Source organism: Rutilus rutilus (genome assembly GCF_951802725.1).
Source record: "Rutilus rutilus genome assembly, chromosome: 23".
Classification (NCBI taxonomy): Eukaryota; Metazoa; Chordata; class Actinopteri; order Cypriniformes; family Leuciscidae; genus Rutilus; species Rutilus rutilus.
Genome location: NC_140233.1, coordinates 8,835,551 through 8,856,568, shown reverse-complemented (window position 1 = coordinate 8,856,568; position 21,018 = coordinate 8,835,551). Strand labels below are relative to the sequence as shown.

The following is a 21,018-nucleotide window of genomic DNA, read 5'->3' as shown; positions in this document are numbered from 1 at the left end:
ATTATACTATAAGCAAAACGCCGTAAAATAGCGCGCGCTCTGTGCAACCAAAACGCCGTTTTTTACGGCGTCATATGGCGAGATGAATGGCGTAAAAAGTGGCGCTTTCCATGCACACTAAAACGCCGTCAAATACGGCGTCATTGACGTATTTCGCGCGTCTTTTACGGCGTTTGTAATTACAACGTTTGGCTTTAAACGCGATTAATCTATGGCGTATTTCTGAGCCTCTTGGCTTGCCATACTAGACAGTTTGAAGATGCGCGCGCGCGACCGGGCCTCTCTCTCTGCTCGTTCTTTCCGTAATATGCGCCTATCGCAAGCGCAGCAGTCATATAGATCATTCACTGATCAAATAAGGCTTTGGTGAGACAAACAATCGCTTGTGAGAGAGTGACAGAGAGACCTTTTTTATTTATTACGAAATGTAATATGTGGCGGCCGGTGTTGATTATGTGGCGCACCGCCACGAATTAGTCTGGGAATATGTGTGGGAAACACTGAAGGTTGAGGATGGCCTTATGCAATATTTACACTGCTCTATTCCAGTGTATAAATGTATATGTCTTGGCAATGAAATCAAAAAAATTATTTCAATTAATATAGGCTTTTTTATCAGGCAGGTGCCTGTGCACTGTCAAGAGTCTTCTGGGTTAAAATGGAATTACAGGTTGTTGTTGCACTGTCTCAGATTTTGTTCAAACCTTGTCTATTTATAGCATTATCTCTTTTAATGTGATAAAAACACGAAATAATAATTTTTACTATGTATTGGTATGTAATTTACGGTGGTGTAAGGTGCTGGAAAAGCTCTAAAATGGACCTTGAAAGTGCTTGAAAAGTGCTTGAATTTGACCTTGGAAAAGGTGTACGAACCCTGCCATAATACTCTCTGCTCAAATTGTTCTTGGCTCAGGTGTCTCAGGGCATTGCGGCATTTCACCATAGCCATCTCTACCAATTGAATTCTAATGAGCTGGCAGTTAGCTCCTTAAGAGACACGTTGGTGTGGCGGACATGACCCTGAATTAGCCTAATTATACCAACTGCTTGATTATTAAAAAAAAAAATTTTTAATAGTAGTGTGAATATCCAAATATGTCTGCGATGCCTAAAAAGGCAGCCTAGGTAGGTGTGCATCTAAGCAATGCAAGAAAAAAATCCAGTGTATTCTCAGTGACAACTGAAGGTTGAGTTTTGCAGTTTGATCCTTTCGATTTATGCTGTGTTATTTTAAGGATCCCGACGCCAGTTATGATGTGAATGACAGAGATCCAGACCCTCAGCCCAGATACACACAGCTGAATGACAACAGGTAAGAATCTCTCTCTTTCTCTCCTGTCTCTTTCTTCGCCGTTCCAATCAGTGCATCCACAGCAGGGTTGCCAGATCTGTGGGGCTGCAACAAACATGCCAATATTGCCGAAGCTCTTAGGTTGTAAATGTTTTAGAGGTTCTTTCAGGTAAGAGCCAGAATCTGTCGTTATGTACACATGCATACTGCTAGCTGTGTTTGAAAAGCTAGCGAGCCACTTACCTAGATAGCATTTTTGGTGCTTTTGATCTAGGTAGGCTGCTCGCTAGGTGTTGCATCTGCTTCTCTCCTCTTTGGTACACTGATTTAAGCTGTGATGTACCACGAGTAACTGCAGCTTTTAGTGTTTTGTTAGGGATATAAAGTGGTTTGGAACCGCATCGTTCGGTGGGTTTAATGCTGTCAGCGAAGCACCTGTAGTTCAGAGACGTGCACCAACGGCTGTTAAATACTCATGAAAAATGCATTTCAGAGGAAATCTCATAACTGCACAATGTGCCGTCGGTTCCTCCATAGGGAGCTCTTCCTCAGACTTTTGCTTTGACTGTCTTTCTTTTTTGTGCATCTCTGTCTATCAAGTAGTGCCTATCAGTTGCCTGCTGCAGCACCATTGAAATTAACTGACTAGTCTCTCTCTCGTCTTTCACTCTCCACGGCACTTTCCATTTTTTACATCATTGTGTTTTAAGAGCATTTTGAGCACGATTTAGAGATGCACAATCTACGATTTATCTGTCTTCCGTCTTATCTTCCTCTTGCTCCATAAAACGGCTCAGATTTAATTTAGCGCACTGAAGACGTTGGGATGTTTATTCTTTCTTATTGATAGGCTCATGCCCATTAAGCGTCACTTGATCAGCTGTAATGGAGGGAGGATCCATTTAACCACCAGACCGTTTCTCCATCCCTCCATCCTGAAGCCCATCTCCCAGCAGCCTATCACTCTGCTGTCAGGGGGATTTGCTTCAAATCTCTTGCACTCTGGGTTTCCTGCCAGAAATCTTTTTTTCCTGTTACTTTCTCTTGTTTTTTTTCCCTATTATTTTCAGAATCTCGCAGCAGAAGCATGGAGAGGAAAGACTCCAAATTCAGTATCTCCTCAGAACAGTGCAGCTTACAAAGTTGCAGAAGCAAATCTTCTTTAACAAATCTGTTAACGCTGCCATAGTTGTGACGGAGGGCCTCACTCAGCTTCTAACTCGCTGAAGTTACTGTCTTCATACCTGCTAATACCCTCGGCAGCTTCTTAAAGTGTGACAGCCGCTCCGTGGCAACAGTGGAGCTTTAACAAGCATTCATAACCCTTTTGGTGTCCAGGCGCGCACACATATCATGATCAATCAGTGGATAGAAATGGGGGAATCCATCCCCACACCTCGCCAACCCGCCGCACAGGAAGTGCAGCACATCTCGAGCGCCTTGGCTGTCAAGATCATTATCCTGAATCTGAGTCCATGAAATGAGAAGCAAAATGCATGACTGTGTCAATAACCAGAAACATTGAGGCAGTCTCATAGAAGGCAGATTACATCAGAGGGATTTATTCATTGGCACATTATGGATTCTCGTCAAAATTATATTTTGTAAAGAGCAACCGAAAAACGGGCTTCTCTTATGAAAGGCAGCTTGTTTTTTTTTTCTTTGAATTCCCTGTAAAATCTGATCTTGAGATGAACTGGAGCCTCGGCTATTGAGAGTCATCAAGCGTTTTCACTGTGGTTAAATTGGAGATGGTGCCAGTGTTGCCAGATTAGCGTTCATGCATCTTTTGAAGACTAAAACAAATGTTTCTATATAGCCTATGTATTGACACAGGCGTAGGTTTCCAAATTGAAGAATAATTGTTGGCTTCATGGCTTTTATGCACGGACGGCTACCAGTGCTTTTAGAAGCAGAGGCTTTTCATTGTTTTGTCAGGAAGATTGAGGGGTAGTACAGCTTTTAGACCGATTATTTTTATTTATTTATTTTTTACAGAAAAAAGCTTTCAGTCTGTCACTGTATTTTTCTCTGCAGTCTCACTTTATAAAGAAACTGAACACATTTTTGGTCCTTATCAAACTTGAATGAATAATGGACACTTTATAGCTCAAGACTCTCATGAGGATGTTGTTGTCCTTGATGACTGTCCTAAAATATCTCAAAATAGATAAGAATTATGGCTCTCAGTCAATTAAGTCTTATTTTGATATCCATAAATAAATTATAAACAAATATGTAGGGCTTAAAATATATGTGGATTGCATCACTACTAAAATGTTTTGTTTTAGATGCTGATTATAGACATTAGGTGCCCAACGAGGCTTAACCAATTAACTTAACCAGCCAGATTTGCACAGGTAACCAGCTCACCATCGATGATTTGCCGATATAAGTTTATTCTGAAACTCTAACGGAGACACATTTGAGAGTCTTTTTCTCAAGAGAAAAATCTGAAAAAGCAGAAGATGGTTCTCCATCTGCTCTCCATTCCTATCTTCGAGAAACAATTGAGATCTCATATTAATACATAACATGTTCTTTCCTACGGGACATCGCCAGGTGCTCAAAATAATGCGCTGATCCAAAGACAGCTGCCGTTCTGTGATACGTTCTCAGAACGGGGCACCAAGAGACTATTTGAATCCGTAACTACTGAGAGAGAGATGAAAGCAAACACAGAAACTTAGAGAGACAGTTTCCTGTATTGAAGGGCATCGTAAGATGCTAATTTCTTTTATACGACCTTCATATTCTCTTTGTTCCTGTGTATAAATGTCTGATATCCAAAAAATGCTGCTTACATTTCTTTGAACCTACTCCACACAGGCAGTGCAAGTGAGCTGAATGCTCTGCGTCATTTTAGCAGCATCATGCTAATGTTAGATATTCATCCAACTACTGAAGAGGCTGGAGGATGATGGCGTACGTCTATGTTTTAGTAGCCACGATTGCATACACCTGCTTTAATCAGAACCCCCATAACCCATTTCACCAGCACTCATCTTTTCCAGGATTTAAGGCTTTTACAGTAGTGTTCAGTGGGTCTAGTTCATTTGGATTGAACTCTCTGACAATGATGATTGGACAGTAAAGTGCTTGTTCTATGAATAGCGGTGGCAGAAATGGTTTGGCACAGACTGAGAGCTGTGAGGACATTAAGGGTCTCTCTACTTTTCTCTCTTTGTGCTGTAGTTCTGATAAGTGAGACGCTTGCTGTTGTGGATTAGTAAGAAAAATATGGGCGTACTTGTTCTTATACGTTTTTTGCCGCTTGAACCACCGATTGCAAATAAATGTATGCATTTTGTTTTTCATTTCATTTTGGAATTTTAATTATGCATGCTTATTTCCTCAATTTTTATTTTTAAAATACCTTTCTTTAATCTTTCCTTATCCTTAATCTTTAATTACATAACGACTGATTTAATCTGCAAGTGAATATTCATTTATCACACTACACATTATAATATTGTGATTCAGTTGTAGCATTTAAAATAATTGATTTTATTTCATTTTTTTATATATATATAAAATTAAATAAAATCTATTATTTTAAATGCTATAAGTGTGGAATTGTAAAATAACACCCTATAAACCTTCTAATAATGCCTTACCAACCACCCAGAACAGCGTAGCATCGTGGCACAGGCTTTTCTGGCTTGGCATTTATATGAACGTTTTAGCTGTTTATTTGTTGTCTTAATTGTGGTGTTTAAGTGACTAATCTTTTGCAATTGGGCAGAAGTCAGCTTGGAGACTCTTTGTTTTTTGTACATCAATATCCAGGTCTCGTTGGCTTTATTGAATCAATAAACGAGACCTTAAAAGTCCTCCTCCTTCCTTTCTCTTTCTTTAATTCTAATAACGCCTGTGATGGATGGATTGTGTGAGGTGGCTGTCAGCCAGAGGTCTAAATAACACTGGTAGGCTCGAATCCTCTGCCTCTCCACTCAACCCATCGGCTCACGTGACCCAGACCTGCTAGCCTGCCTTTCCAGCGCTGTCGGGCCTCTGGAATCTCATCAGAGATGCTGGAAATCTGCCCTAGCATCCACTGCTCTGCGCCAGCCAGGCAATTGAAGCTAGAAACTAACCATGACAGGCTAGAGACGGTGCTTCTGAGTTCTGGAATGTGCTTCTGTAGTAGCGTCAAAAACTTGGCGAAGGTTTCGCCGTCACTTCCGTCATCCTCTCATTTCACATGCCATAGATTCTCTTTCTCTATTACTTGCTGATTCTCTACCTCCTTCTCTTTCTCCATATCCCTTTCTCATTCAGGACGTGTGTTTCCGAAACCCTGCCCGAGGGCTGAGATTAGATGGCTGGAAAACACACTAATCCTTTTAAGAGTGTTTCCTAATCCAGGTCTATTGAAGAGAGGAATAGAGATGCTCTACTCTACGACACATGGATGGATTCCATCTGTCTACCAAACAGCATACTGTACACAGACACATCACGAGTTTTCAAGGGCACACCTATGCCTCTGAGCAGGGGGATTGTAAATGCATGAATCAGGGAATTGAAAGGAACATCAAACAAGCTGATAGAGGGCTAAAAAACAAGGAGACGGTAAGAATTAGAGCATGTCTCCGGTCCTAGTTTCAGTGTGGTGGGATTGTTGCTGGCAGGGAAGGAAAAAGAAAAAAAACACGACTTCCATTCAAGTTCATTTACACTCTCTTCTCTGCCTCTCCCTGGTGGGCCTCAGACAGATTGCTGTGGTCTCCGCAGGGAAGGTTGAGAAGGATCGTTGGTAATTTTGCACCTTAATAGAGGTAAGACAGGGAGGGAAGTAGAAAAGAAAGTGATCGAGTCCACCATGTTGTTTTTTTCTTCTTAGAGGTAACAAACACTTCACTTTTTGCCTTTTAAATGGATGGTTCACCCAGAAAAGAAAATTATACCATAATTTATTCAACCTTTATGTCGTTCCAAACCACTTTTTTCTGCAGAACACAAAAGAAGATATTTTGAAGAATTTTTAATTCCCATCGACTCTAAATGTATGGACAAAAAACAACAACAACACAGAGGCATTAAAGAAAGAAAGTCATACATGTTTGGAACCACATAAGGTATTGTATTTTCCTGATTATAAGTTGCTAATCATAGTGGCAAACAACATTTATTATAAATGCCATTATTTGAAGGGAAACTGAAACTACCAGTGTGAGGGAAATGCGCTCTACAAATAAACCTCTCTCATTAAGCACAAATCCAAATCTGTGCACTGTGTCGGAGTTACTTTGACGTTGATGTGTAGCCAATTAATTAACATTTTGCCACCTCCGTCTTTTTACAGTTTTATGGTTGGACCATCATTTATGTAAAGGGTGACAAGGACACTTGCATCACATGTTAGCATTCTTTTCCACAACTACACATCATCAAGTTGTTTTCAGCTCGTCAGCTTTAGTGTGACGCATGGCACTTTAAAAACACTGAGACCACAGTTATCTGAATCAGTGTTTTTGCACCTCGCTGAGCTGTGAAAGGTAAATGAGCTGAACAGCATCTCTGTGGAAAAAGCTTTCTCTGTGGTAGGGAGCTCTAATCATCTGGAATGAGGTTTTGGATTTATAAAGCCGTAGATTTGATCTGGTCACAAGGTGCCAAATAAAGTCTGACTGTGAAACATTATATGGACTTGGCTATGTATGAAACAAAGCCCATGTTTGAGTCACTATCAGTGATCTTTGTGAATGAATGAATGCTGGTGCCCCAGGTTTACATTCACCACGTCTTTTAAAGAACAAACACTAACTTTTTTACGAATTGACAGGCTCAGGCTGTGCTGTCCACACTCAGGATTAAATGATAGTTTGATTGCTTTTATGCCTGAATGGCTGCCAGCCAAGTGACCTTGATGTGTTTCCTGACTTTAGAAGGAAAGACTTTTTCCCTTTTTGTCAGGAAGGACTGTTTGTGATTTAAAAGGTTGTGTTATGGTCCTATGACTTCTTTTGAAAGTCAGTGTGTAAAAGAACTGCCCTTATCCTTGGCTGTGCCATGACTCCATAATGATACCCATTAAGCCCTTGAGTTCAGGACAAGGCCACTGATCTGTCTCTCTGACTGCATGTGGGTGTCTTTGAAAGTTGTGAATGGGAATATGCAAATCGAAGCAATATTACAGCATCAGACCTCTTACAAGGTGCATTTCAACAAATAGTTTGATCATTACACATCCTTATAAGATTATATGGCCACTCACCTTTGAACCTTTGAATCTCTATCAGTCAATCTCAAGGAATTCCTGTACAATTTTAATTTATTTGCTTTGAAGGGGTTGAGTTTAACCTGCAGTCTAAAGCTGCATTCACATTTAGCATTGTTCGGCAAATAATTTTCAATAGTACGGCGCACCTATAAGTACATGGTGATGGAAAAAAATATAAGAAATAAAATGTCAATGCTTTTGTGTTCTCTTGCAAAATCTTGTGTTCCCTCAAGAAACTTTTTGCATTCGCTCGAAACATTTTTTAGTTTGTCTGAGAAACTTTTAATTTCCTCACAAAACCTTTTTTTGTAAGTGAGCACTGAGTTTCTTAGGGGAATTTAAAACATTTGTGGAAGAACTCAAAAGCATTGAAATATAATTTTTTCTCCCATCACATATGTTTTTTTCCATCTCCATGTCCCTTTAGGGTCTCTGTACAATTAAAATTCGCACAAACTGGAATTTCGTGTGAGGGCAAAATATTTGGTAACACTTTCCCAACTACATGTCAACTACGAGTCATTAGAGTATTAGTTGACTGTCTGCTTAATATCTGCTAACACTTTATTTTGTTTGTCTTTCAACAGACATTCTACTGACTATAAGTGACTTTGCAAGTACGTCAACTTATTCCACTTACTGTAACCCAAACCTAACGATCTACTAATACTCTAATAAGAGTTATTTGGCATGTAGTTGCAAATTAATGAGGGTTAGTTGACAAGTAATTGCAAAGTTACTTATAGTTAGTAGAATGTCTAGCCTGACGTCGTCATACTCAGATTCTAGTCAGAATATGAGTCTGATACTGCTCCATTGGGCTGTGATTATGGGGCGTGTTTCAACCGAACCAGGAAAGAAAATGCCTCTGCACTCAATTGGATAGACCTACAACCAATCAGAGCAACAGAGTAAGTGACGTATGTTGTTCATTCATCTTTCCGATCGACAAATGCCTTGATCGTGGTTCTCTGTTCCTCTTTTAAAATGAATGCGCTGTCGATATCTTCTATAACAGACGCAATGGCGGAATCTTCACATCTCAATTCTGTAGCGCCAGCCATCTTTGTTGTAAACTAATTCAACCCAAGCACTCTTTGGTGACGTGGATGATTACGTTACTGTTGATCATCTGTCCATCATCGTATAAAGCCCGCCCTGACAATTTGATTGGTCCGAACAGCTCTGGTTCGAGCATAGTTGCTCCACAACGGATCAAGTTCAGACCGAACTTCCCGACTTCAAATGTTGTGGCCGGGACTAAGTTCGGCTGGCATCCAGTCTAAAGTAGACTCGAAATTAAGTGTAACCAAAGATTTCCCAACACAGAATTTGCATCCGGGTCAGTTGGTAATGCGAATTCACCATTTTGACCAACAGAAAGTTGCTTGGTTTGAAAGTGACTTCTGTGTGAGGTGTGCTTCGTACATCGTTGTCATTACACTAATGTAACCACACATTAACAGTTAAAGTTAGCACAGAGTGTACTGAACACTCTAGTTTACCTTGCTTCTACCTGACTAGTTGGCCATTCTAAGCCTTCCTCAAAATGGAGTAACATATAATATAAAAGGTGTGCATAAAATTTATTTTACTGTTCCCTTATGCAACACATTATAGCTGCAAACAACCTCCTAAACAAGCTGCTATAAAAACTGTATTGTTTATTCATGAGGTGCTCCCTGCTATCAACTATTCATCATGATAACTGTCACCGCACACAAGACAAAAGGTAGAAAATGATGATTATTGCAATGAAGGCTTTACACCCTCAGCACGGAAGGTATTTGTTGTTGAAATACAGGGCTGTTGCCCTTCATATGAGCATGGATAAATGTGTCTGGATTATATTTATTGTGAGGAAAGGGACATATTTAACTGCCTGCTAGGCAGGTTAACCAGCTAACATGCTTGTTGGCATAAAATAGTTTTGATCTCATTCACAGTTTGAGAGAGATAGATCCTGATGGATGTATCCGAATGACTCGTTTCCGTCTCTATATGATAAAGGACTTCACCCTGAAGGTATATACTGTAATTCCTCATGCCCCGGAGAATACATTCAGACACAATTACAGTTCGTTTTCAATTACTTGTACACAGCAGGTTTTGTGGAAGGCTGAGAGTGTTTTCATGTCATGTATTTGCTCAGTAATCAGAAACAGATCTTAACAACCTGCATATGGACACCTCCATCCTCAGCAATTATTGATTTGATGAAATGCAATACGTCCAGTGCCCTAATTAGAAGCTATTATTGCCCACCTGAGCTTTACACACTTAAAGAAACCACCCATTTTTGTACCTGCTCCTTGTGTTCATGACATGTGAGTATAATGAGACAGTGATTTGACTTAATGGTTCAATGATTTGTTTGCATTATCACTAAAAAATTTCCTGGATGTTCCCTTTGGCATTTTACATGCTTTGTTTTAAGAAATACCAAAATATCATTATCTATGATAAATATGAATAAATGTAATTTTGTAATTTATTTTTACATTTGCTGCATTTCTTTTTGTGTGTTTTTATAGCAACAATGGCTGAGTGCTTAGTGGCCAAGAGTATGAAGCGTATTCTTTTGTGTCGTGTTTATGTCTTGTTCTTGAGTGCTTTTGTGTAAAATGGCAAATGTAGTGAAGGCTTTAGTAAAGAGATGTTGCCGTTTCAAAAACATCTGCAGTCTCATAGGCTCTCCAGTCCTACTCTGGGGTCCCTATCGTCCTCTTCTCTGCTTTGTCTCGAGGAAACAATGAGCTCCAATAGGACACAGATGAATGGAGAGAATAGCTCTTGCAGTGCACATACAAAACCCAAAGCCAGCTGCTATTTCTTTAAACAGTGAAGTTCATCCCCACCATGACACAGAGCTGCTGAGATTTGTCTGCTGTACTGTAGGGACGATCAGACACACAAGTGACAATCATAATCAGCCATTTATTTATTTATTGTCGTTGATGTCGCCTGCAAGGATCTAATTAGATTTTAATTAAAGGATAAAGATAATGCATCTGTATTTGGGTGCACTGAGAGCTGCCTCTCCGTTTCGATGACAGCGCCCCAAGAATTTGTCTGTACAAACGTGGACTGAATTTGAATCGAGTTGAACTGAATGTGAACTGGATGTGAACCTTGCCAATGCCACACTGTTCACTAGTGCAAACTCTCTTTGTCTCTCTAGACACGGGACACGTTGTGCCGGGGAGGTGGCGGCCGCAGCAAACAATGGTGTCTGTGGAGTGGGTGTGGCCTACAATGCCAAAATTGGAGGTGAGTGAAGAGTCCGAATGATTGGCGGTTAGACTTTTGCATATGGTAATGGGATCAATCAAAGAGGTCATGCATTATAACTATCCAAGCACTCTCTCATTTCCTGCCCTTTGTGCATCTGTCATCACGCTTCTCTGGACTAATCTGAAACGCTTTATCTTTCAATTATAAAACACATCTATTAAGGTGAAATATCTTTGAAATATTCTGGTCACATTGAGCGCCAGACATCGCTGCAGGCACACACAAATTCCATATCTCTTGTTTTAATAGTCTTTGTTGGAAAATATTTTTCCATCTAGATGAGGGTGATTACGGTAAAGGGTATTGCCTGAGCCTGCATGTAATTTCTGTGTTCTTGTGTGTGTATCTTTGTAATAAGAGAGTAAGTAAGTGTGTGTGTGTGTGTGTGTGTGTGTGTGTGTGTGTGTGTGTGTGTGTGTGTGTGTGTGTGTGTGTGTGTGTGTGTGTGTGTGTGTGTGTGTGTGTGTGTGTGTGTGTGTGTGTGTGTAAAGAGAGCAGATGTTGCTGATCTCTAATTGGCCGCTGGGCCGTGTGTGGGGGTGCGTGAAGTGTCTGAATCCTGTTGCTAGGATTATTATTAATCAAATAAATAGCCACAGAATCATTCTTATTAATTAGATGCTCTCTCCCATCTTACATCATGTTCTAGCAGGACACGACACTGCAACAAGCAATTAATCTCAGACTAAAGTCAGACTTTTGAAAATTAAATGTAAAAAAAAATATTTTAACTTAATTAACATTTTGCAATGAATTGATTTTTATAATATAACACTTATTTTAATTTTTATTCATTTTAATATTTCAATTTGTTTTATTCATTTTTTCTCACAATATTTATTTATTTCTATATATAATTTTTTTTTTTTTTTTTTTTTTTTAAGGGGTTTATCACAAGTGAATCATAATATTTGTGGGTCCTTGGCATCAGAAAGTTTAAAAACCTCAGTCAAATCCCCAAATTTTCTGGTCGGCTGTGGTTTTGTCTTTATATTGTTCACTTTCAGTGCCAATAAAAAAAATTTGTGCTGGAAACTTGTGCAACTTCCTTTTCAAATTTGCTTTTCACTTTCTTTTCCAAATATCCCTCACATTTACAGACAGTACATTTTTACAAAACCCATTTTTCCGTTCTCTCTGGTTTCTACATTAACGTGCTTTCTGTCCGCCTCTGTTCTGCATGCAGGTGTGCGGATGTTGGACGGAGAGGTAACAGATGTTGTGGAGGCTCAGTCTCTGAGCTTGAACTCCCAGCACATCCACATTTACAGTGCCAGCTGGGGCCCAGAGGATGATGGGAAGACAGTGGATGGCCCTGCCAAACTGGCCAAAGAAGCTTTCCTGCAGGGGGTCACCGAGGTCAGATTTTACCACTGGAGGTCACCTGGTCATAGTACTGTTGGTTGCTAGTTGGCGTTTCTGCCACTGGAAGCCTTATCATTGTTGGCGGATGGCGTAACTGGCCATAGCTTTTGAAAATCTGATTTATTGCCGATAACAGAAAGATTTCATTTAATTTTTACAATAATTCCTTCCTGCTAAAAAGCGTTTGTATATCAGTGCGTAATGCGTTATAAATGCTGAAATTTTCTGTCTCTATTTTTTCTTTTTTCATATCTGCATGTGGGCAGAAACAAGTCCTGTCAACTATCTGATAGGAAACACATTGATGCTAATTTGCATAAATTTAAACTTTTCTCAATTTTGTTGAGTCACTAGACACACATACAAATCACTCATGTCACTAGAAATCACCAAATCTCATTGAAAATGAATGACTTTCATTCGCAGTGTCGCCTCAAGTCAGTGTCAGCATGAATGCTCATGTCAGGTCATCCAAGCAGATTTTAGATCCGTTAAATGTGTCACAGCTGCCATAGGCTTCGATCACCACCGCCGACAGAGGAACTGGGCTGGACGGGGTGAGCTGTTGAAGATGTCATCGCTTGTTTAAATGCTTTTACAGAGAGAGAATTGAGAAGGATTGTAGAAACACAAACACACGGTTATAGAGAAAACTTTATTTAGGGAGGTTTCTGTGATCTTGGCAGGAGATGAGCATTTGTTTTCTGTTTTCGTTTTTGATATGTTAATTCTTTCTTGTGTGCCACACATACCATTATCCCTTGTGACTTTATACTTTGATAGAATTTCAGCATACACAACGTTGCACTATGAATATGAATATGAAAATCAATTTGTTTTATCCATGATAAAACAAGATGGCTTTTTTTTTTTAATTTTTCTACTGTTTTGTAGAGTTTTATAAGGCAAACACTACTGTTAATGTTGCTCATACACTCCCATTTGTGGGTCGTTAAGACTGTCAAATGTTTCTAAAAGAAGTCTCTTATTAAAAATACAGTAAAATGGTATTATTGTGAAATACTATTACAATTTCAAAAAAGTTTTCTATTTTAATATATTGTAGAATGTAATTTATTCCTGTGAAATCATTCTAATATGCTGATTTGATGCTCAAGAATCATTTCTCATTATTATCAATGTTGAAAATGTGCAGTTTAATAATTTTGTAGAAATTGTGATACATTTTTGCAGGATTTTTAATGAATAGAAAGTTCAAAAGAACAGTGTTTATTTGAAATAGATTTTTTTGTAATGTCTTTACTGTCACTTTTGATCAATTTAATATGTCTTTGCTATAAAAAGTATTAACATCTTTCAAAAGAAGTATTTCAGACCCCAAACTTTTGAACTGTAGTGTAATATGCGAGAATGGATATAAACAAACCCCTAAATTTCAGCGAATCACGCACCATTTGTGCTACCGACAGGAATGATGCCTCAAATCGTGCAGCTTACAGAGAAGAGGCTATTACTGAGCGCTATTACTTTTCTATGCAATCGGACTTGTGATTTTTGCCCGGGAGATGATAAAACAAGTGAAAAAACAAAACAATTGAAAGAGATACTTGAGCCAGATGTGTAAGTCTAGATCTTGTTTGTTCATTACAATATTATGTTTATTCCACTACCTTTTATAAACCTTGTGCTATCAAGTGTTGTAAAGCATATGCTCAGAATCTCTTTAGGCAGAATTTCACGGCAGCATTAATGAAAATTCGCACATCTTCACCTCGTGAGTGTTGACGCATTCTAACAGCTTGCGTTATCTTCGAAGTAATTTGGTAAAATATATTAAATGGAATTAAATCCAAACCACCTGCCTTTGTCTCGCTCTGCAGAAATGATGAGATTCGATGCAGCGAGAATAGAGCGTGTCGTGTTTGACAGGCAAAGGATCTGACCTTTTTAGGACGGCTGCCCGCTGCGAGTGCCGCTTCTGTTTCATCCCGAACGTGTCCTTGGTAATCACAGACAAGCTTTTGTCAGAGCGCTACAAAAAGATTTTATCTTTTGTTTCGTCTGTGAGAATAATGGCACTATGAAACAGCCGCGCAGAATGAGTTTGACTGCTGTTAATTTTGGTGGTGTTTAAAACTGATTTCCCCCTCTAGTAATTTACTAAAATTACGCAGCATATAAACATCTGCCTCAGCGCAGTGACTCGCTTTTTATTTCTCTGCGCTACCGTTTTTTTTATCCCCAATTTTTTCATTCTTAGAATTGTGCCTCTGAATATTTTCAACCAAATTGCGGCATCTCAAACAAACAAACAAACAACCCATTTATTGCCACAATAATCCTGAGTCAGTCAGCTGTAAACATTACCCATATGGACTGCAGAAGATAGAACAGAAACTTTAATCAAATTCTGCCGACGTGCTTGACTGCAGCGAGAGAGGAGATTAATATATGGGAAAAGAAAAGTGGAGCTTTGTCAGCTGTCCAGCCAAAATTACTAAAGCATTAAATACAGCAGATTTCAGAGGTCACAGTATTGGTTTTAAATTAATCATGACAGCCATAATTGGCTCGTTCAATTGGATTTTTGTGGGCTATTGTAATAGAGATGAGGCCTGTACGCACAGACATTAATGGACACTACACAGATGTTTGATTCATAAATACATTTGTCTCACATAGCCAGACATTTGATTTGCATAAAAACTATCAGCAGCTTATTATGGCCAAGAATCGCCCACTTACATTTTTTTAAAGATTTGATGCCACAGACCTCGCAAATCCTGTGATTATTTCTACCTTAGAATGTTTTCTATCAGCCCAGCAACTGTATACTGCAGTTTGTTTTCCAGGCGGTACAAACCTGTGCACCAAGTCTCAAAAGGCCGACCAATCAGATTGGAACTGGCAGTTTTCAGTTGCCGCGTGCCAATTATGTGAACAGACTGTGGGATGAGATTATAATACATTTAGACAGCAGGTGTCTGTCTCTATTTACGCTACTGTTCAAAAGTTTGGGGTCAGAAAGATATTTTTGTAAAGAAATTAATACTTTTATTCAGCAAGGCCACATTAAATTGATGAGTGACAGTAAAGACGTTTAAGAAATGTTTCCTTTAGCAGCAAACCAGCATATGGAGTAATTTCAGCGTTGCTAGATTTGCATAAATTATAATATTTCACAACTATACATTGGAAAGAGTGAATGACCAGGTTGAGTGCATCTGTTTTAGGGTCGAGGCGGGCTGGGCTCCATCTTCATGTGGGCATCGGGTAACGGTGGGCGAGAGCGGGACAGCTGCAACTGTGATGGATACACCAACAGTATCTACACGCTCTCCATCAGCAGCACCACGCAGTATGGCAATGTGCCGTGGTACAGCGAGGCCTGTTCCTCAACTCTTGCCACCACCTACAGCAGCGGAAACCTCAACGAGAAACAGATTGTATGTATTTAACACTCATTGTTCATATGTGCAAACAAATCTTTGTAGTCACACAGTAGACTAGAGTCATATAATAAACAAAATTTTCTTTGTATTTTCATACAGAAACAGAAATGCATCTTCTCACAGAAAATCTTCTATTATTATATATATATATATATATATATATATATGTATAAATATTATGAGTATTTATAATTTAATAGTTATTGTGTTTTAAGCATGAACTTGGCAATTTTTCAGTTTATAAAACAAATATATAATGTAATATTCAAATAAACGCTATTCTTGTGAGCTTTCTGTTTATCAAAGAATCTTGAAAAAAAAACATGATTTCCACAAAAACATTAAGCAGCACAACTGCTTTCAATACTGATAATAAGAAATATTTCTTGTGCTGCAAATGATTGATTTCTGAAATGAGAAATTAGGCATTTATATAGCGCTTTGCTATGTACTGTTGTACACCCAAAGTGCTTTACAATCATATCAGGGGGGGGTCTCCCCTAAACCACTACCAGTGTGCAGCATCCACTTGGATGTTGCGACGGCAGCCACAGAACAACGGCGCCAGTGCACTCACCAGATAGGTGGAGAGGAGAGAGAGTGATAGAGCCAACTGAAAGCATGGGGATTATTATTTGGAGGCCATGATTGATAAAGGCCAATAGAGGGACTTTTTGTCCAGGACTCCACAGGGTCTCACCCCTACTCTTTGCCTTGGGATTTTTTTATGACCACAGGCACAGAGAGTCAGGATCTCGGTTTAATATCTCAACCGAAGGACGGTGCGTATTACAGTATAGTGTCCCCATCCCTATACTGGGGCAATAGGACCCACACAGACCACAAGGTGAGCACCCCCTCCTGGCCTCACGAACACCTCTTCCAGCAGCAACCTGGTTTTCCTAGAAGGTCTCCCATTCAGGTACTGACCAGGCTCAACCCTGCTTAGCTTCAGTGGGCAATTGGTCTTGGGCTACAGGGTGATATGGCTGCTGGTTCTGAAGGATCATGTGAAGCACATACACTTTGCTACAACCACGTCTCACTAAAGGCACCATATATAGAATAATTTCAGCATTGCAGCATTTACACGTTAACAGCACACAGACAAACCTTCATTTCTTCACACAAATACTGCCATTCTCAGTTGTCAGCAGAACTGTAAATGTCAGAGCAAACAGCTTGTGTGTGCCAAATTTTCCACATGGTTTAAATGGCCACATCACGACTGTACATGGGGAAAGTGAGTGATGGAGTGCCGCCCTGTTCAGCGTGCGGTGGAGATGAAGTGTCAGGCGGTGAAATGATTTCCACATCTGCTGCTGTGATTTCCTGTGGGCTATATGAAAAAGAGCTCAAGAATACCGTGCCCTAAGGAGGCAAAAAAATCACTTTAGAGTAGCGTCTGAAAACTTCCCCATCACAGGTGCTGCTGCTGCTGCATGCCGTACACATCTGCTTTTCTGTCCCCAGCGTGTCCTCCAAGAATGGAAATGAGAAAAGGGTGTCTGAAAAAGCAAAGAGAGAAAGAGCAGAGAAATTAGACCAAGTGAAAAAGCGAAAGACAGAGACAGCAATTTTTGAATACCAAATATGCTGCATTGCAGAATCTTTGGATCTTATTTGCAAGTTTTGTTCTCGTTTTCAGTTACATACCGTTGTTTTATCTGCATAAGCTGTATTTGAGAGTGTCTGAGTAGGCTTTTTAATTAGAGCACGTTAATTAGGCCAAAAGACGCCTATAAAAAGAAGTTCCAAAAGTCATCTTGATGGTCTTTGCCTTTGGATCATCTTGAGCATTTTTGCTATTGGTTTGACCTGTGGAAGTGTTTTCTGCTAAATTTAGAAGTCTTTTCAGAATAATCTGTCAAATACTCAAACTCGTGTTGTTTTGAAGAATTACCTAGTCACTCTTTTCTATATAATAAAAGTGTATGAGGACTGGGGATGTCAATATCGATAAAGGCACCATAAAAGTGCTCCATATAGCTTGTTTAATATTTTACGTCTTCTGTCATAAAATAGTCTTTGTTTGTTTTTTGTAAGTCTTTCAAGTCATAAAATAGCAGTTGTGTGAGGAACTGACCGATAGACAAGTTGTTATTCACTGAAAAATTCCCCTAGCTTTTCTTGGTTCTTACATTTGTGCGCTGTTCATTTGAATCAACTGATATTTTTAGTTACTTGGTTGATTAATTGATTAATTATTGATTTGTTCACTGAATTTGGAATGATCTAGTTAAGACTTTAATTCAAAGATATGAAACACCGATTCATGATTTATGAATGATTTGTTCAATTAAATTAGTATGAACCAGTTGAGTCAGTAATTTAAAAATCTGATTAATGAATTATTCAGAATTATTTGGTTGAATGATTCGTTCACTGGAATTTGAATGATGCGGTTGAATCATTAATTCAAAGACTTGGTTCAGTGATTCATAATTTGTGAATTTTGTTCATTGTAATTGGAATGATCTGTTTATGGCATTGATTGAAAGATCTGATCAAAAGAACTAACTCAAAATATGACACATTTTAGATCTTTTTAATGGACAAATAAATAAAAAATAACTGCAATTTTTTTTTTTATGTTCCTTAATTTTATATAGCTAGCAAAATAAATATTGGATATTCAAACTGATAACGTGTGAACTTGGGTCTTTTTGACCAATTTAATTCAGTTCAATTCAAACTCACATTGAGGGGAAAATATGATTTCTTGTGCTGTGGGTAGTTATCCGAACTCTGTTTGAATCTCTGATATGCTCATTCCTGTGAAAGTGATTTCAGACTCTCCAGGCAGGCCTATCTCTGCCAGCTCACTGAAGCTCATCTGAGATGTTTCGGGTGGCTTTAGAGTGTTTGTTTGCTTGATGTCAAGGCTGTCCCAGTATGTTTGACTGCGATAACTCCCTCTCTCCCTCTTCTGAGACCCCTGTTTCCATTAGGATAACAAAGGCAATAACAGATTCAATTTAAAAATGGACGCAATCTTGCCGACAGCAGTGGGGTGGGATTTTATGTGCCTGTGTCTGTACATGTTTAAATCAGACTGAAAGGGACAGAGACAAATAAAACAATGATAAAGAACGAGTATGTGTGGGTGTCTGGCAGGTACTCACCTGTGTATGCTCTGATGGTTCTGTAGCCTGGGGCTGGACTCCCTCTCATCCTGACCGTTGTCAATCACACATGTCCCCATGTCTCCTACGGCATGATTAAAACCCCAAACCCTCAGGTGCGAGGTGCCAGCTTATTAAGTATCTCAAGCTGTCACACATCTCATCACTGAAGCTGCAGTGAATGAGGTTTTTCCTTCCCTCTTGGACTTACATTGTTGTCAGGCACTTTGCAGGCGCCTCTGGCTGACAGACGCCCACACCAACACCTCATATATAGCTACAACCTATGTCCTTTCTGATAACTGGCCAATAACACGTCTGACCTTTCCATCTAACTTTGTTTGTACAGGTGACGACGGACCTTAGGAAGAAGTGCACAGATTCGCACACGGGCACGTCCGCCTCGGCTCCCCTGGCCGCTGGAATCATCGCTCTCGCTCTGGAGGCCAAGTGAGTGATGACAACAATGACACCTGTCTCTACGGACAGACATACGCACACATGTTCTACCCACTCCTGTCCATCATTCCCCCTCATCGGTTAGACTTCATTACCCCATGCACATCATCTTCAGCCTTCTGACACACTCTGACATTGCCTTGACATTGCTCATCCAAAATAAAGAAGGAGAGATGGAAAGAGACGTGTGATGGCTGCCAATCTTCACTCCTCGTTCAGGGCCGATTGACCCCAAGGCCCCTATACAGCATCAAGTCATCATGCTCAATTAAAAGATCCTGCAGAGTATTTAATCCTGTATGCTGTGAGGCGCTAATAAGACATGGAATTCACGTCTCACACAAGCGTCGGGTTTCTTTGTCTTGTTTGTGTGTGGTGGAGTCTCTAGGCTCCTAGTTCGTACACAGTGTTTGTTTATGTGTGAGTTCGCCCCCTGCTGTTCAGGGCTTTAAACCCCGCTGGTGCTAGCTTTAAATGTGCTTGCCCCACAACGAAAGAGAGAGGGACGTTTTTGGAGAAATGTTTTCTAAGGTCCTAGATTTCTATTCTCTTTCTGTCACAACTCTGCTCTTTTCATTGGGCAGAAGTCTTTGTGATGTCGCGCTGTAGTTGACTTTTGAAAGAAAGGTAGTCTGTGTGTAAGAAAGGCAGTCATACTCACTTTCCACTGAAATTTGTGCTTGTGCCTGAGCCAGCGCTTGGCCAGGGGATCTTTGAACCTGTCTCAGAGGTAATTTTGCATTTTAATTTGTAATATAACAAACATAAAAAAACTATATTATGTAAAATGTAAAATGTGTGTATACATGAATATTTTGGGGTCAGTAAGACTTTTTTATTTTTGAAAGAAGTCTCTTATACCCACCAAGTCTGCATAAATAAATAAATACAGTAAAAAGACAATATTGTGAAATAATATTAAGATTTGTATATATATATTTATATTATGCATTCCTGCGATAGCAAATTATTTTAGATTAGAAGATTAGAAAAACTTTATTAATCCCTGTAAGGGGAAACTCGTTCGCCACCATTGCACATTACAGACATCACACATAGACAAATAAACATTAAAAAACAACAGCAATCAATACATACAAAAAATTACACAACTTCATTGAAAAACCTAACTGCATTCGGAGTAAAAGACCTTCTAAAACGCTCTATAGAACACCGAGGCATTACTAATCTTCCACTAAATGAACTTTTAAGTCCACTAAAAATACAATGTAGTGGATGACCTTTGTAACACATAATTATTTTAAATTTTGCCCTTGTTCTCTTCTCCACAGTAACCTCAAGTGAATCAGGATTAAGGCCAATAACCGATCCAGCCTTTCTAATCAATTTATTAATCCTATTTTTATCATCTACTGTGATACTACATCCCCAACAGAGCACTGCATAAAACGAAACACTGGCCATGATTTTAAGCATAATTACACCAGTCCTTCAGTGTCACATGATCCTTCAGAAATCATTCTAATATGCTAATTTGCTGAAGAAATTCATTCAGTGTTGAGGACATTTGTGCTGCTTAATATTTTTGTGGAAACCATGAATAATTGTTTTTCAGGATTTTTTTAATGAATAGAAAGTTTAAGAGAACATAATTTATTTAAAATAGAAATCTTTTGCAACATTCATTTCAAATGTCTTGCTGTCATTTTTGATCAATTTAATGCATCCTTGCTGAATAAAATATTAATTTCTTTAAAAAAAATCTTGCTGACCCCAGCCTTTTCAAATGTATTTGTTTTATATATATATAAAGAGACACAAAGCAGGATTGGGGTGTCTGCCAAATGAATACGCGTCTCAAAGCTTCTAATGTAATTTACT

At 39.1% G+C, this 21,018-nt stretch overlaps 1 protein-coding gene across 2 annotated transcripts in view; it reads left to right on the top strand.

Annotated features, from left to right (window-relative positions):
- Window positions 1-21,018, top strand: part of furinb (furin (paired basic amino acid cleaving enzyme) b) — an 87,856-nt gene that overhangs the window by 61,746 nt on the left and 5,092 nt on the right. For both annotated transcript variants that reach the window (XM_084397817.1, XM_084397818.1), the window contains exons 6-10: window positions 1,239-1,315; window positions 10,702-10,790; window positions 12,001-12,173; window positions 15,374-15,586; window positions 19,067-19,167. In XM_084397817.1, coding sequence (XP_084253943.1) covers window positions 1,239-1,315; window positions 10,702-10,790; window positions 12,001-12,173; window positions 15,374-15,586; window positions 19,067-19,167 — 653 coding nt within the window. The remainder of the gene's footprint in view (window positions 1-1,238; window positions 1,316-10,701; window positions 10,791-12,000; window positions 12,174-15,373; window positions 15,587-19,066; window positions 19,168-21,018) is intronic.